Source organism: Aptenodytes forsteri, unplaced genomic scaffold (assembly GCF_000699145.1).
Source record: "Aptenodytes forsteri isolate BGI_AS27 unplaced genomic scaffold, ASM69914v1 Scaffold53, whole genome shotgun sequence".
NCBI classification, from domain to species: Eukaryota; Metazoa; Chordata; class Aves; order Sphenisciformes; family Spheniscidae; genus Aptenodytes; species Aptenodytes forsteri.
The window spans coordinates 8,870,077-8,886,819 of record NW_008795909.1 but is presented as its reverse complement, the minus strand read 5'-3'; the positions used below and the strand labels follow the sequence as shown (position 1 = coordinate 8,886,819).

At 51.9% G+C, this 16,743-nt stretch overlaps 1 protein-coding gene across 1 annotated transcript; it reads left to right on the top strand.

Moving 5' to 3' along the window:
- The first annotated feature begins 3,896 nt into the window (after positions 1 to 3,896).
- LOC103903351 (SRSF protein kinase 3) lies at positions 3,897 to 16,727 on the top strand. The gene is made up of 12 exons (XM_019473426.1): positions 3,897 to 3,993; positions 6,399 to 6,538; positions 6,716 to 6,824; positions 7,325 to 7,412; positions 9,724 to 9,811; positions 10,064 to 10,170; positions 12,366 to 12,528; positions 13,751 to 13,836; positions 14,289 to 14,396; positions 14,843 to 14,912; positions 14,991 to 15,083; positions 16,540 to 16,727. Exons 2-12 carry the CDS (start codon positions 6,493 to 6,495, stop codon positions 16,725 to 16,727), a joined length of 1,146 nt encoding a protein of 381 aa, XP_019328971.1. The 5' UTR covers positions 3,897 to 3,993; positions 6,399 to 6,492.
- Positions 16,728 to 16,743: the final 16 nt, after the last annotated feature.

Below are 16,743 nucleotides of genomic sequence, written 5' to 3'. Positions count from 1 at the left end.
CGGGCCTGCCCACGCCGGGAAAGAAGGGGGGGGGGGGCAGGGGTCACAGAGTTTGCCTCTCTTCCCCCAGGTGGGCACCAGTTTGGGTCTTGCTCCTGCCTGACGACCCATTTCCACAAAACTTATGGGAACTTAGCATCTCTGACACCTCTGTCTCGACCAAATCTGATTAAACCAGCCCAAAAAAAGCTGGGTGGAGGAAAGGACTGGCAGATGGGGAAAAAAGCAGATACAATGCACATTAGTAAAGCCCATTCCCTTCGGAACTGCAGGAGGCGATTCCTTGGTTTGAGGCAGGTGCAGGCATAGTGGCAGAGTAGCGTCGTCCCCTTGTGTGTTGACGGATGGACTTTCTGCCCCAGGCAGCAAGGCGTAGCCTGTGGCCTCTCCAGCTTGCTGAGTGTCTGCCAGGAGCCACAGGCTCCTGCTGGATTTATGGCTCTGCAGACTCTTAATGTCTGCCCCTATTTTTGCAGAATTATCTCTGTGCTTTCCCGGAACAGGGTGGCTTGGGGCTTAATTCTGGATCCACCTCACATCGGCAAAGGGAGGAGGACTTGGTGGCTCTCCTGGAATCGTAGTGACAGGAGTCCAGGTGTCTCTGCTGAGAGCGCAGCCTCTGCCCAGGTGGCTGACTCAGGCCGTGGGGTAAGTGGGCTCCACACCCTCTTTGCTTCTCACTAGCGCTCCTGGATGTTGGAAATGATCTGCTTTCTCTGAGTGTGTCTGTGAAAGTCTGCTTTTATTAGAGCAATAATCAAGACTTAAAAATAGAGCTAAACATAGGTGATAGACTTATTTAACATGTTGAGCTTGTCCTTGCATAGCTGGACAGGAGGCACTGCCCAGCGCACGTGCAGTGAGGGTGGAAAGCTGGTAGTGCCCGCCTCTTCCCATCCATCTGTCCTTGGTGTTCTAGATACCCGCATCCTCCTCCCCTGCGGACACGCACTGAAGGCCCCTCGCTGGGATCAACCTGGGTGTTTAGGCATGGCCCTCTTCTCTCCGTCCATGCCCCTCTCCTATGGCAAAATCCGTTACTACGACAGCGTTCTGTTGCATTTAAATTTGCACAAAACAGGTTTTATTATGAAATTCCCTATTGCAGGGAAGACTTATTTATTTATTTCTCTTGATCCTTCCAAGTTTCTTCCAGTCTCTGCCTGATTACATGACCAGCTTGTCAGACGCTCCGGAGACGGATGTTCCTTCTCAAGGACGGAGAATCCTCTCTGGATGTTCCCGTTTTCTTACAGGTAGCAAGTTCTGTGGGCACCGGCTGAGAGCGCCCTGCCACAGCGACCGTTCCCCTTCTGCAAGACGCAAGTGCTGCAAGGGGATGTCGCCGCTTTAATCGTATTCTCAGAAAGATGATGTTCTTGAATGGCAGGCATTAAGATTTATTTAGTACTGCGGTCAGAGAAAGAAACTTGCTTTCACCGTGGTCTGGATGAAACGCCGAGAACTGATCAGTATTAAGATAAATATCCGTTAGTGTATTTGAATGTCTCTCCTGTTGGCACAACTAAGAGTAGCTGGCACCCACGCGATGTAGATGTGAGAGCGCTTGCTTTCATCTGTCTGGTGGCAAATTTAGGCTGTACCTGGAAGCTCTTTTTGTTTGTGTTTTTTCCCCTCTGGTAGAAGTGATGGCTAATTTTTTTTTTAATTAAAGTAAGAGGGCTCTGGGATGCTGCTGCCTCGGTGGAATGCCATTTCTTTTTCAGGGTGTGCCCCGATTGCAGCGAGATGCTGCTTTTTTGGTGCCTTTCTTGTCGGGATGATTCTTTTGGTTTCCGGAACACCCAGTGTGTTTGCTCTAAAGGTCTTTCTCCCAGTCCTCTGTCCTGGTGACTCTGCCCTCTCCCAGCCTTGCGACTTGGTGTCTCTGTCTGTTACGATATGGCCTGACCTGCATTTATGCCCTGCCACACCTTGAGTTCTGCTCAGAGCACCCGAGGTACTGTCTTTCTCAAATTGGAATTAATAATTAATATAAAAAGCTTGAAAAAAATCTGAATTTTGTTACATAGTGTAATAACTGTTTGTAGATATTGTTCTGAGATGTAGGAATCTATTGGTGATATAAGAGGTTTTGTCTGTAAATAATCAGTTTAGAGTCCAAATGATTTTAATAAAGAGAATTCTTACACAATAATTCAATAAATTTTAATATACAACCTGCGTGTCATGCTTGTGTTGCACGATAATGCAGTTGCCCAGAATCTGTCCACCTCTTTTTTCCTCCCAAGTGGAAACTGTGTACTCCTGAGCCCCAGGACCTGGGAGCCGTGCCAGGAGCGTGGGGCTTTTCCCCCCTGCCCCCCTCCATAGCCTGCGAGCTGTCGGCTGCATTTCTTCGAGATAACCTTGTGCCGCCTTCCACCGACGGCTCCTACATCGTGGCACTTCAGCAGTTTCCAGAGCTGAAATACCATCCCGGCCGCAGGAGCGGGGCTGCGAGGGCTGGGAGTGGGGGCGTGTGGCACCTCACAGCTCCGGCCGTGGTTTTCCACGGCGGGTAAGCGGGGAGGGGGTTGCTCAAGGTACAGTTTATGTTGGTTGCCGTTGTCCACCAGTGTGAGGCGGGAACCAGTGTTCCTAAATTAGCAAAACAACTTCACTCTTAAACTAATTGCACAGTTCTTCCCAGACGTACAGCTGGCTCCTGGCCCATGTATCCTGCCTTTCCCCCTGCCCCCCCTTCCTTTACTAGCAGAGTTTTGGACGCAGTCTGCTTCTCCCCCCTCTTACCCACGTAATGTCGCGGCTTTAGGCCCTCCTTTCTGTCTTGCTGGCCTTTTAGGGGTTAGGTGCTGCCCCGGCCCTCCCTCAGCGCCCAGCCTGGTGCAGCCTCTGCCCCCTCCCTTGTTATTTTTAGCGTGGGGAAGGCAGGTGAGAGGAGAGGGGCACAGGCAAGGGGGAGAAGCGCTCAGGGAGGCCCCGACCTCGTTTTGGCAGCCTGGATCTGCAGCAGAGCTTCTGCTAGGCAGCGTTAACCCTTTGCTTCAGGGCTGGGGCTTGGTCTGTGCAGCCTCAGCGAGGAAACCTGAGCTGTACAACACCAGGGCCCCAGCGAGGGGGAGGCCGCGCCATGCCCAGCTCTGGTGCAAGGCTGCAGCATGTGGCAGCGGGGAAAAAAAGTGTGATTTTTTTTACTGTGTGTGGCCATTTGCTCCTCGGTGTCGTGTGGGTGCTGGGATGCTCGGGTCCCACCTCGGTGGGGCCGGGCGAGCGGGGCTGCAGGGAGGATGCTGCTGTCGTGGTTGCTCCCCACAAAAAGGGAATGGGGGAAGCGTGGGCTCTGTGGTCACCAGCACTGTGCTGCAATTGTGTTTGGCTGCATGTGGGTACTGCTGGGGGACCCGGCTGGGGTGCCTCAGGTCAGCCAGCGTGGCACACAGGTGGGCTTGGGGAGCCTGTCCCCTCTGCCAGGCACAGGTCGGGGACCACTGTGCCGGGCAGAGACAGGAGACGGTGCCACAGCAGCGAGGCTGGGCCAAAAGTCCTGCCGACACGCTGCCGGGAGCAGTGGGAAGTGCCAGGCAGCCCCGCGGTTTCTGGGTCTGGGGACGGTGGAGTAGAGGGGAAGGATTTCTCTGTCTCCATCTCAGTAGAGCTGTGAATTTCCCTCTATAAATAGTTGCTGTGGAGACTGTGGAGCAGTAGTAGGCTGACAGACCTGCTGCCAGGGAAGCCGGGGGGAGGCAGGGAGAGGCCAGCAGTAAAGTGAATCCACCGCAGCTGTCCTAGGTCTCCTGCTATCCCGAAGCCAAGGTTGTTCCCAGAAACAGCGCTGTGATCCGATACCCTGCCCTGCTCCTCACCACATCCATCCAACGATGCAGAAGAGTTTGGTCTGCTCAAGGACACCCCTCCCGGGCAGCGCAGACTAAAAGGAGAGCAGGACCAGCTGGTATCTCACTTTGGGGAGCTCCAGAATGAGCCAGATGACAAACGGAGTGGCGTGCCCTGCCTGCGAGCTGCTGCACGGTAAGTCTGCGCAGGGCCCCTGGGGCTTGGAGCCCCGCGTGCCGATGGGGCTGCTTTTATGCTGCATGTTGCGACTTGCAGGGATGCTGTGCTCAGCAAGGGCTTGCCAGGTCTGTGTTCGTCAGAAGAGGAAGGCGTGTATTGCTCTGGTGAGCGCTGCGACTCCAGAGGTCCAGGCATTGTAAGGCATGACTGGTGGTGGGCAGCTCCTTAGGCCGTTCCGTCCAGGTCAGGTAGAGTTGTCCAGGCCAGAGGCGAAGCACTGCTCCCTGCACGTGGCTCTCGCAGAGCAGCCAGGACCAGTATGTTTTTGGGATGAAGTTCTCTGACCCGGTCCAGCCCTGCAGCAAGCCAGTAGGTTCAGCACAACGTAGCTTTGAATGACAAAAGCAAAATAACAGTTGTTTTTAACATAAAAACATCAAGCAATGAAGGACTTTAAAGCATTGATCGTCCTTTATCACAAAGCTTAGAAAAGTAGGTTTCACTCTCCTATACCGAGTTGCATAGCAACGCTCCTCATCCTTTACCAGTGTATCCACGTAACGAGAGAGGATGGAGGTAAAGTCTCGCACACTGAAGGACAGACTTGCCGCGCCTCCACGGCGAGAAGGACACCAGGGCCCGGAGAGCTGCCCAAAAGCTCCATCAGCCCTAGCGCTAGGATGCGTTTTACACTCTGAGTCAGTCTGTGGGTCCTAACCACTGGGTCGTGGTGACAGCTCTTTCCCACCGAGGTCTCCTGCTGCCCTAACAATCCACCTAGGGAAGATGCTGTTGAACTCCCATCCCCACATGCTCGAATTTTCCTTTGGCAGGTGAATGGTGAGCGATATAAAATCTTTAAGGCTCTTGGCTGGCTCTAGGATCAGCCCCTGCTGTCCTAATGAAGTGAGCGAAGAGGGTTTGGGTAGATTCTGGTGGTGCAGGAGCTTGCAAGGTTACCGATATGCTCAGTTGGTGCACAAATAGGAAAATTTTGATTTCACCTCTGTTTCATAGCTAAGACGTTAGTAAGCATTTGCTGAAAAGAGTGGCCATATGGACCTGCAGCATCCTGGAGGTTTATGCCTAAAAGAGACTGATTCTGAATAGCGTAAATGCCACGGTTAGAGGTGTAAAAATATAAGGAGGGGGAGGGATTTTGAGCTCTTTTGAGACTGCTGTGAATGGAGCAATGTCAGCTCTGGCAATTTGGGTTGTCCCTGACAGGATCAGAGTCTCCAGCCCAGTCTGACCCTTAATTAGAAATGTGCTGGGAGCTTGCTCGCTGCCCAAAGGCAGGCTGCATCTCTGGCTGCTGTGCTGGGAGAGGAGCATCAGCACGTGGAAAGAAACCTTTGTCTTTTGAGGAAGTCACGCCTCTGTCTCAGCACCTGGCAGGTGTTACTGTCCCAGAACAACTCCCTGTCACACGGGTCCCGCTGCCACCACCACCACCAGCCCGCTATAACTATTTCTGAAAACCCTCCGGTGCAGACGAGCTCTTAGCTTTAGCAACCTGATTTGAAGGATTTAAAGGTCAGTATTTCTACCCATGCTAATGGTCTACTGGGATTATTATGACCTGTCACGAGCTCTGGCAATGCGTGTTCGCCTGAAGCTTTGGCCGTACAGCAAGTGACGTTTCCAAATTATGAAAGGCTGGGTTGGGAGTACCCCAGCTACCGCAGCTTACATCTACATTTCCATTAGCAACACGGGTTCTGGGCTGCTATTTCAGGTGACCGGTGCTGAAGCCAATCCTACACCAGTGCTGTGGGGCGGGGGGACAGCAGTTGCATCAGTCTGTCTGTGCTGTCTCGGTGTTTGTACCTTGGGCTGTCATAGCAACAAACCCTGGGAACAGCCTCCCCCTCCAGGGGTGTCACGGGATGGTCAGTGGTAAACCCGTGCTCTGGCCCGGGGTTGGGCTGTGGACAGATGTGCAGCACTGCAGTTCCTAAAACACAGGCTCTACTTCACACCCATCTGGAGCGCAAGGCTCCTCCTGCCCAGACGTGTCCCCTCCTCAGCTGGGATGGGGATGGGGAGCGGGTGCTTTCCCCGGCTGCGGCCACGGGAGGGGATCCCACAGTCCCCACTAAGCCCCTGAAAATCCACACGAGGCACAGGGAAACCTGAGACTCCCACCTGGCCCTGGCCCTGGCCCTGGCCCTGGCCTGGCCGCACACCGCCATGATCCCTGCCCAGCCCCAGCCTGCCAGCTTTACTCTTCTGAACTCTTAAAATAATCCCTGCCTCCGTGAAGTGCCAAAAGCGTTTGTAACAGCCCAACTCCAGGGGCTGATGAAGCAGATGGGAAGGAAGGGGGCAAGGGGAGAGCAGGGGTAGAAGAAGGAGTCAATGTGTATGGCATGCAGCAGAGGTACAGCTGCCCTGCAGCTCTCCAACTCTCTTTAAAGGAGTAATACGCTGAAGATCGCACCACCTGTGCCCCACGACCCGGTTCCCCACTGCCTCCGTCCCTCGTGCCAGGATCTGCTGCGCCGCTGGGCCATGGAGGAGCGGGTGCAGGAGGAGGTGCCGGCAGCCCAGCGCACAGGTCAGTCCTCGGGCGCGTGGCTCCAGAGCCAAGATCATGCCAGGCTCTTCCCAGGCTAGAGGAGGCCACTGGGACCTGTCCAGCCGTTCCTCCGGGAGGATGGCTGTCCTCAGCTGCTCTGTCAGTCTGAAAGCACTTAGAGATGTCAGTAATGTCTCTTGGCGATGGTGCCCACAGGAGGCCACCACCCCGTGCGGGAAGGAGAGGTGTTCAACACGCGATACCAGGCTCTGTGCAAGCTGGGCCACGGCGCCTTTGCCACCGTCTGGCTGTGCCAGGACATGAGGTGAGGGGCTGACCAGCTTTCGGGGAGGTGGGAAAGGGTGGCTGATCTCCTGGGCAGGAACTGCCCCTCTCGCAGAAGCGGCAGAGCGCAGCTGCCTGCCTGGGAGCACAGCGGCATCCCCCAAGCACAGGGCAAACCTGGCGGCGAGACTGGTGGGGTGCAATGAGCAGAGCTGGTCCTCGGAAACTAAAGAACATAAATGAGGTGGGATCAGCCCTTGCTCTGCATTCGCTCTTCTCGTTTAGACCCTGCAGTGTCCATGCTCTGCCTTTTTCTCTCCAGCCCCTTGCTGGTCCCTGGGGGCAGCTGTGCTGCCAGATGCCGGCAGCTTCACCAGGAGGGATGCCCACGGGCCTGGCGTGCTGCAGACCAACGGCAAGGCTGGTTGCAGGAAGGCAGCACCCATCTGCGGAGCCCAGGGCTGGGTGACTGGGAGAAGGGTGCTGCTGGTTAGGGCTACACTGGCATGCGTTGGCTGGAAGCTGTGATTCATTTCCCAGGAGGAAGAAACACGTAGCTGTGAAGGTCCTGAAAAGCAGGGAAGGCTTTGCTGAGGCTGCCCAGGACGAGGTCGCTCTCCTCCGCTGCGTATGTATATTCTGGGGCTCTGTGCTTTGCTCCGCAGGGATGGCCACTGAGTTCAGGCCTGAGTATCAGCCTCATCATCCCTTCTCCCTCCAGGTCTCAGTCTGAGGAGCTAGGTGGGGAACAGAAAACAAAAAAAAGTTAGATAATTCATGGAAATCGCCTTGGCTCAGCACTGGCCTCTGAAACGAGCACCTTCTCCTTCCTACTGTCATACTGGGACATGCTGGCTGTGTCCCACTTGCCCTGTCAGCCCATTTCTTTCAGCTGAGACCAAAATCCAGTAAGTTAGAGGAACCTGCAGAAAGATAAGGAGAATAACCAACAGAAAAAAGTGGTAATGTTCTTAAGTAGGAGATGGGACCGTGTCCACTGTATTTGTGTCGTTCCGTGCTCAGAGGGCATTGCTCTATCACGACACTGATACGGAAGTAAAAGGAAATATCTGCAAAAAATAAAGCAGGATGTAGCAAAAATAAAATAAACCTCTGAAGTCAGAAAGCTTCCTCCTGCCTTTGCTAATGGATGTGGTAATTCGGTGCCTGTATCTGGGTCTCAGCTAGTTGCCTTTGAAGGTGGCTTGACCTGCTAGTTCTAGAAAGCTCGTGGTTACAGTTCATCAAGTTTGCCTAAATACAAAGTTACATCAGCTTTAGAGGAGTAAAAGCCATTAAATTTTGCATTTCAAATTACTCTGAGGCCTTTCTCCAACAGGTTTGAGAAAGGTTTAGTTTGCACCTGTAGGTGCATCTGTAGGCCCTATCCAAAGGGACGTGAGCCAGACTTCGTGATGCAAGAGGAAGTACCAAGTGGCATTCATTTAATGTAATCAGAGGGCTGCTTTTCTACACATCAGCACAATCCTGCATATAGACCGAGCCTTACTCTTAATTTATTACTAATTCTCTCTGACAGACACACCTTCCATTCAGCAGAATATAGCTGGTTCCCAGGTCTGTTCCACCAGCACAAGGTGGTGGGTGCCTGCAAAGCTGCCAGGAGAGGCGACCTGGTCTCCCCTGCTTCCACAGCTGCTCACCTCTGTCGTGCCAGCACAAACCTCCTGGCGCTGGTGCAGGCGGATCTGGCAGCTGCACAACACACCAAACCAAAATCCCGACAGTTATGGCTGTGAAGAGAAAAAAAATTATGAATTGCTGTACCAGGATCAGTGCTCTGTGGGAGCAAACTCCCGACACACCTTGCCACGCAGGTGTACAGGGCTGGTGCAAGAGCTGGGGGTACCGTAGCACCCGTGCTTGGGCAGACCAGGGATTCACCCAGCCCAGCACCCTGGGCCAGCAGCAGATATTCAGATGGGTATATGAACAAGCTAAGCACCAGGTGCTGCTCCCACTGAATGCTCCCCTGGCCTACAGCACTTTCCAGCTGGAGATTTCTTGGGCCAAGGGTGAGGTCTGTGTGGGCAGTAATTCTCAATGACTTTACCTTCAGGAGACCTGCAGGCTTCTGCATCCACAGCCCCCCGTGACAAGGACTGCCACCAATTACCCATGTGCTGCATGAAGACCCATCTCCTCTGCTTTGTTTTTGAACCTCCCAAGTGCTAGGTTTGATGCCCCCTGGTTCTTGTACAAAAGATCTGTGTTCACCCCCTCTGCCACCACTCCGTATCTGATAGATCTCTGCAGTATTTGCCAACCCTTTTTCAGCCCAAAGAGACCTACTTTGCTTCGTTCCTCCAGACATGGAAGCTGCTCTCTACCCTGGTAGGACAGGTAGCCTTCGAGCGGCCAAAGACAACCACAAGGTCTCTGCCTCTCTGTAGCCCCTTGCGAGAAATTGCTGAAGGGAAGGTGTGGGTTTTAAAAGGCCATGTCCCAGCCTGCTACTTTCAGCAGGGGAGGGACAGGGCCATCCCTGCTCTGAGGACAAGGAGCAGAGGCTGCAGAAGGGTGAAGGAAATGGACAGCCATTGCTTCTGGAGCAGGGAGCTTGGCGGGAATCCCCTTCCAGCACAAGCAGGAGCGCTTTCTGGGCCTGCATGGGATAGAATAAGCAGTGGGAAGTGTGCTAAACACTATTAGCAGGATCGGTTTGAGTTATTCGGACACTGTGAGGGTGACGGTCCCACCTGGTCAAGAGCTAGACAACATACAGAAACTCATTCCTTGGTAACAGACTCTGCTTGTGTGCTTGGTGTCTGGTTTTCCTGATGCTGTTTTCCTGGGATTTGTCATGAAGTGCCAGCTCCTGGAAGAGAAAGTCTGTAGAAGGGGATAAAACAGGTGCAAGATGTCCTTGTGCATATATATGTCTCTAATTGCAGCTTTCTTGGAATCCTCCCCCTCAGGTGAGCAGCATGAAGAAGAAGGACCAGGCAGGAGAAAACATCGTCTGTTTGTTAGACGACTTCAGAATGATTGGAGAGAACGGCTTCCATATCCTTCTGCTGAAAGTGCTGTAGCTCTGGGTCAGCAAAGCCTGGGCTTGCCTCGGAGAGTCGCAGGATGGTGTAAAACCGAGCGCTGTGCTCCCGTGAGGAGGATGAGCAGGGCAGTAGCTGGACCAGGGCACACAGAGGTGGCTGGAGGGGAGAGGTTGGATAAGGAGATATTTGGCTGCTCTGGTGAAGGGCAAAAGGCTGGTGGTAGCATCTTCTCTCTGTTAGTGAATCCCTGACTCTTTCCCACATGTGTGCTTGGTATTTGAGGCGCTGGGTCCTTCCCTGCGGTGTCTGATGGGTAACTACGCAGCCCAGGGACTGCCTTTGCCTTTTGTGAAAAAATCTTTACAGCAGGTGAGAACTTAGCTGGAACTGGGTGAGGGCACCAAGGGACTGTTGGCTGGGGGACATGCCATACTCTTCATCCTGGGGTCATCTGCCATGAACTCCATGACTGCATCTGCAAAGAAAGGGACAACACAGAGCGAGTGCCCAAGGCATGCATTTTTTTAAGGAAAACAGTAACTATTTCTTTTGGGTATCAGGAGAGAAAACATTAAATAAAATGCAGAGTGGGAAGTCACCACATTCCCATTCATACAGGGGCACTGTGCATTACTGCCCAAGCCTGTAGTCTCATCGGGTTTGGGAAGGAGTCAGGACCACCACCATGAAGAGTCAGCAGCCCGCAGACCTGCACCAGGGATTCAGGGGTGGCACTTGTGTTCCCATCACCTCAGTAATCATTGAATTCTCCAGCAGTTCGGCTGCTCGCAGGAGTAGCGGGGGCACAAACAGCCTGCCATAGTTATGCTTCTTGTGGGCAAACCATGTATCTCTCTGCCCTCCTGCTGCCCTGAGAAGTCCCTTCTGGAAGCAATGCCAGTCCACTGGCATTTGCCTCAGCATCCAGCTGCGGGTAGCACTGGCAGATCCAGCAGCTTTCTGCATGGTACCACCAAAGGCTGCTCGAGGTCTCCCTCAGCACTGATGTCTTTCCAGGGCTTTCTAAATTGCTGGTTCAGTTGGCTGGTCCTCCACCCATGTTGAGGTTTTCCTACTCAGAGCCAACTCTTCCTTCATCTCCTGTAAGGATGTGGTGTGCTGATCAGACAGATTGTGAAAACTGAGTTTCTTATGCATCAGCTGGAAATAGCTAAGGAATGGGAAACCTGAGTGAGGCCTCAGAATAGTTAAAATTACATTTTGCCTCTCATGCTGAGATTTATCAGAAGTCTGCACACTTGCCAAGATGAAGATTTGCTGCCCTGACTCCTGTGCCCTTCTAGGGACACTAAGAAAGAAAACCACCTCCTCCTTCATCCTGTTTTCTGGAGTAGCCTCTTCTTCCTCTAAAGAAGCTCCACTAACACCTGAATAAGTTACACAAAAAGTAGTGGCATTAATCTATGTGCCCCATTTCACACCCAAGCCTTTTGCTTGATCCATTCCCTTATCCGCTTTAATTGTAAAATCTCAGACTCTTCTTTCCCGTTCAGATCAGCTCTGGGGCAGTATTTACTTCTGATTCATTCCAGTTTAGCTATTTAAATCTTTCCCCATGTTTCACAGTTACCATTTAAGGTTGGTATTTCCCCGGGGCTGGTGTTTATGCCAGAATAGAATTTGATAATACAGAGAATATTTGCCAGCCCTTTATGACTGACCAGAGTGTTTAAAAAAAAAAATCTCCCAGCAGCATTTTCGCTGTTACTGATTTCTGATAGCGACTGTTTCTCTCTGGTAGGTGTTGTTTATCTCTCCCCTGTGACAGGCCAGACTCTCCCTGCTCCATCGTAAGCCGTTCTTTCCCTACATGGCTCTCCTGCACTACCCTTAAGTCCTCTCTACATGCACTCGCTCATCGTCTCTCCCTCCTCCTGTCTGGGTTATGCTGTACCTCCTTTTCTTTCCTTGTACGATGGGACGCCCTCCCGTGCCATGTCACTCTATAACTGGCCCCCAACTTCCATTCGAATGATAATCGGCAGGAAGGCATGGTGGTCCGAGGACGTAACGGCCACACGAACAGGAGTGTTTTTTCGGGAGAAAGTTCGGCTTTGAGATCGTAATGCCTCCTTGTAGCCCTATCCTCTTTCCATCTCTCTGGGCTTGCCCATCCATGCCGACACCTGTGTATCTTCACGCTGCCTTCTGCTCCGTGTCACCCCCACCTCCCCCAAACAGCCCCTTCCCCGCTGGGCTCCCCAGGCCCCCTCTTACTCGGCGTGCTGGACATGTGGGGCTCCGGCACCCACTCCTCCTGCCACCTCTCGCGATGAAACCCCTTGTGCCTGCTCCCACAGGGCCACCCCAATCAATGTCACCGCTCTGCCGGCTGCACCTCCAGCTTAGTACAGGGCACTCACTACACAGAAACAATTTACTGCAGATAGTTATCACCAGTGCCCCCTTTCTTCAATACCAGAACGTCCACAACTTGCGTATCTACTGTGCCTGACTGCTCTGACAGCACCGACAGCTGCTGGGGCAGGGGAGGCGGTGGGGACCCTCGCGTTGCTGACGTGACTTGCTGCCTGCTCGCCCAGGTGCTGGCAGGGCTGCACTTCCTGCACAAGCGCTGCCGCATTATCCACACGGACATCAAACCGGAGAACGTCTTGCTGTACGGACGTGACAAAAGCCTCCAAAGGCTTCTGCCCGATACGCTCGACTGCAGCCAGAGGACAGATTTGAGGCTCAAGGGACCAGGTGAGCACTCCAGGGTTTTTTTAACAAGAAAAGGGACTTATGTGTTTATTGCCAGGAGGGAAACAGAGAGGCAGCAGGTACAGGTATCTTAGAAAAGGGTCCCATCTCCTGCAAGGGCCAGTACAAAACAGTCCAGCCAGCTTATGCTGCTGAGAGGCCTCTCCTATCTCTGCTTAATACAAACATCAGGCTGAGTGGCTACAAGCTACTCAAGGCACCTACAGAAATGTGGTCTTGCAGGTAGGTTTGTGTGGAGGACAACTACAGATCAGGGGCATCTGTTAACAGCCCCACCACAACCTCGGAGCTCATTCTTATGGCTTTAGGTACAGGATAGTTCCCTTGTGTCTGGCGTTTTCAGCCACTGAAAGGTTTACATACAAAATGGTTTGATCAGAAAGCTGTATGACGCTTCTGCTCTTTATTTCCCGTATTTCTGAGCTTTATGGGAGACTTGTATGTACTGCTAATCTTCAAGGCCTTTTGAGACATAATTTATTTGCAGAGAATGGTGTGAATATCGAATAAGACGTAGGGCTGGAGAGTTTCTCGAGAGATCAGCTCATCTCCCAGCAATGAGACCTTTATATTATCCTCACCCAATGTTGTCCCATGAGCATTTCTCCCATGACGGTGCCGTTTTGTCTCTCAAACTCTGGGGCAATTGGGGAATGCTAAATTAGTGACTGAGTCTTTTGCTTGGAGCAGAAAAGCGCAATATTAGGCACAGACTGACAGCTCACTGTAAAGCAGTAAACCAAAAATTACCCTTTTCCAGGATCACATGAAAATGTAACCTTTACGGTGCTTGCCAAGCAGCCTGTCTCCAAGGTCTGTGACAGCCAGGATTGCTGAAGGCTAAGGAGGCATGACAGATGTTTTGTGTCTGACCAGTGCTGGTAGGATGTGCTCTCCTCTGGGCCCACAATAATTTAACCTCGGTGCTAGAGGAACCTCGCAGCAGGACAGGAGCACATGGTCACACCGCTCCACTCCAAGCTACTGTCCTCCCAGACATCCTCTTAGATCGTGACTGGATACCAGCTCTTCCTTTGTGTTTCCTCAAAAAAAACAGAGGTGGCATTTTATTGATGATAAAAAGCATTTTGGGACCTTTTAGGCTGAAAAAATTTAAAGGAAGGCATACATGCCTCTCTTGTGGCAAGTGATGCATACCTGTTGCTTTGGAAAGACCTGGTTTCTCTCTGCCTTTTCCATCTAGGAGGTGATCTTGGCAATCGATTGGAAGAATCTGATTTAATGAGCATGGAAGTGAAAATTGCAGATCTGGGCAGCGCGTGCTGGACAGTGAGTCTGCTCCGAGTCTCAATCCCATGACGATACGGGACGCTGTGTGCTTCTTTCCATCCCACCCTGCGTGTCTGTCCTTTTACAGCTGAACAGCTATTTCAGTGTGCTGAAGAGATACCGGTTTCAGGGGGTGATACGTTCAGCACTCCCAGCTCAGAGCTGGGCCCTGTACTCCTGGAGACACTGTCAACTTTGGACGTTTCTTCAGCTTGCAGTTAGTCCCTACAATTGGAAATTCAAAACCGTGTTCAGTGTGAAATGTTGGGAGATAAATTCACCCTGGTGTCAGTAGGGCTGAGAATGTGCCTGCCGTGCCCTGCGCAGAGTTTAGTACATGTATTCAGTTCTGCCCCGCAGCGTCGTCCTCACCGTGCGGGAAGCTTGTGACCACAAGCATTGCCGTTACTCATTTAAGGACGCTAACCAAAGGGAGTTTGTTTCTGTTTCAGTACAAGCCTTTTTCCAAGGAGATACAGACCCAGCCATACCGTGCCCTGGAAGTGCTTCTTGGATTAGACTACGGCACTCCTGCGGATATCTGGAGCACGGGCTGCCTGGTAGGACTGGGGACAATGCTGTGTGCGCACGGGAGATAACTGACACTAACAGGCTGGGGCAGCGTGTCCTCAGCACCTACCTATACCCACTGCATGGGGAGCAAGACTTCCTTGCTGAGAAGCAGTAAGGGGTTGTCTGCACGCATTCACTTTGGATTGAAAGTATGCTGCTGATAAAATTCACTCCTTCTTAGTTTATGCTATAAGGCAATTCACACTCCATGTATGTTTAACTCACAGACTTGACTGAATCAGGCACGTACTAGTTTTCATCCTGATGGAGCTAAAGGTGCTGTTTCACCATGGTACAGATCAAAGCAGTGTGAATATTTCCATATTTTAGGATCAGTCTTGTGTGATAGGAAGGGAAATTGGTACTATCAGAGTTAACGGGGAAGAAAAACTCCAGGTCAGTTAGTGAATTAACAATGCTACTCCATTTCTAGGCATTTGAAATGGCAACTGGGGAGCGTCTGTTTGATCCTCAACCTGGGAAATATTTCTCCAGAGATGATGGTAGGACTCCATCAGTTTTATTCATTTCACTGACGGAAGTGTCACAGTCTTTGAATCTAGATGTGTCCCTCTGTCTAGATCATGTTGCTCGTATTATTGAACTCCTGGGAAGAATTCCTCCTCAAATTGCCTTCTCCTGGAACAAGTCAACAAAATTCTTCAGCAAGCCAGGTAAGAATTGGAGTAAGGAAGTTTACTCTAAAAAACACTGTGGATCTCTGACACACTCCTACTCAGCTCACAGTTTTCATCCCAAAAGTTATGTTACGCAACGCAAGCTACAAGCAGGGACCAAACACAAGCGGAGATATCATAAAGAGCAGTAACACTCCCTGCCCACCTTTGCAATCCAGGAGCATTCCGGGGATGAATGCAAAATCCTGAAAAACGGTCATAGCAAACACCCAACAGGGAAAACATTTCCATTCTTTCTCCTTTGGATTTGGAGAGAATGGAAATACGGACAGGAAATAGCTACACGCCAGGAAGGCTGAAGAGTGTGTAACTGCCTGGATTTCACCTGTTCACTGGCAGAGAACAATGGTGATCAGGAATGGGACACGGGGATGAATGCAAAATCCTGAAAAACGGTCATAGCAAACACCCAACAGGGAAAACATTTCCATTCTTTCTCCTTTGGATTTGGAGAGAATGGAAATACGGACAGGAAATAGCTACACGCCAGGAAGGCTGAAGAGTGTGTAACTGCCTGGATTTCACCTGTTCACTGGCAGAGAACAATGGTGATCAGGAATGGGACCTTCCATCGTACCCTTCCATCCTTCCAACGTGGCTGCTATATTTAGTCTTCTGACCCAACTGTAACATCTCTTCTGTTTTATTCTCCCCAATTCCTTTCCCTTTGACTCACTAGGCTTGAAATCTTTGTCTTTGACTTCAAGGCGTCACATGACTCCATCCTTCTGCAATTTAGCCTATCCTCCTCTTCCTCTGCTTTCACGCTCACCAGCCACACAGCTTCAGCCTACCCACAATTCATTCAATGTTGAGTGCTGGTCCCATGCTGCAGTTCAACAAGCACCTCCCTGCACATTCAGATCCTTTGCTCACACTTATTCCTTCTATGGTGCTCAAAAGAAATGAGTCAAAACTAGTTCTTGTTCTATATTCATTCTCCGTGTGAACCAAACTGGCCTGACCCAAATCACATTTACACCAGGTACTCCCAGGGACAAGGATAGCTTCTGGGTCAGTAGTGGCACTCCTGTGGGCCCCATGGAGCTAGTAGGCACAAAACAAATTAGTGTCTTGCGAGCTCTGGCACTGAAATGGCCCGCTGCATTCTGGGTTGCGTGTGGACAGGCAGAGGGAGCAAGCAGCAATGGCTTTGGCACGGCTATTCTGGGAACACTTCATTCACTCTTGGCATGTTCTCATCTAAGCAATGGGGAGACTCCAAACACTAGCTTGGAAAGACGATTTCTGAGAAACACCCGAGAGCCAAACCTGCAAGGGGCAGTGCAGGTGAAGCTTACAGACGGGAAGATTCAGAGGCGAAGGAAGGGATCCTTCCGGCTGCTTTGGATGAACTGTATGAGGCGAGGAGCGGTAGCCTCTCAGTCTCGCGAGTGTAATTGAGGTACTGTGCTTACGCTGTCTTTGCTAGGCGCTCTCCTGCGGATCTCCAGGCTTTCCCCCCGCAGCCTCCACAGCGTCCTGGCGGAGAGACACAACTGGACAAAACACGAGGTTACTCCCTTCACCAGCTTCCTCCTGCCGGCGCTGCAGTACGCACCCGAGCGCCGCGCCACAGCCGCCCAGTGCCTGCAGCACGCATGGCTGAGCGCCCCGTGACCGGCCCCTCGCCTCT

Bases quoted from the DNA above. Each gene is read 5' to 3' on its own strand.
- LOC103903351 (XM_019473426.1), top strand. From the start codon at position 6,493: ATGGAGGAGCGGGTGCAGGAGGAGGTGCCGGCAGCCCAGCGCACAG. The intron at 9,812-10,063 runs ATATCCTTCTGC...ACTCTTTCCCAC, and splicing joins GATTGGAGAGAACGGCTTCC to ATGTGTGCTTGGTATTTGAG. The intron at 14,397-14,842 runs GTAGGACTGGGG...CTCCATTTCTAG, and splicing joins TCTGGAGCACGGGCTGCCTG to GCATTTGAAATGGCAACTGG.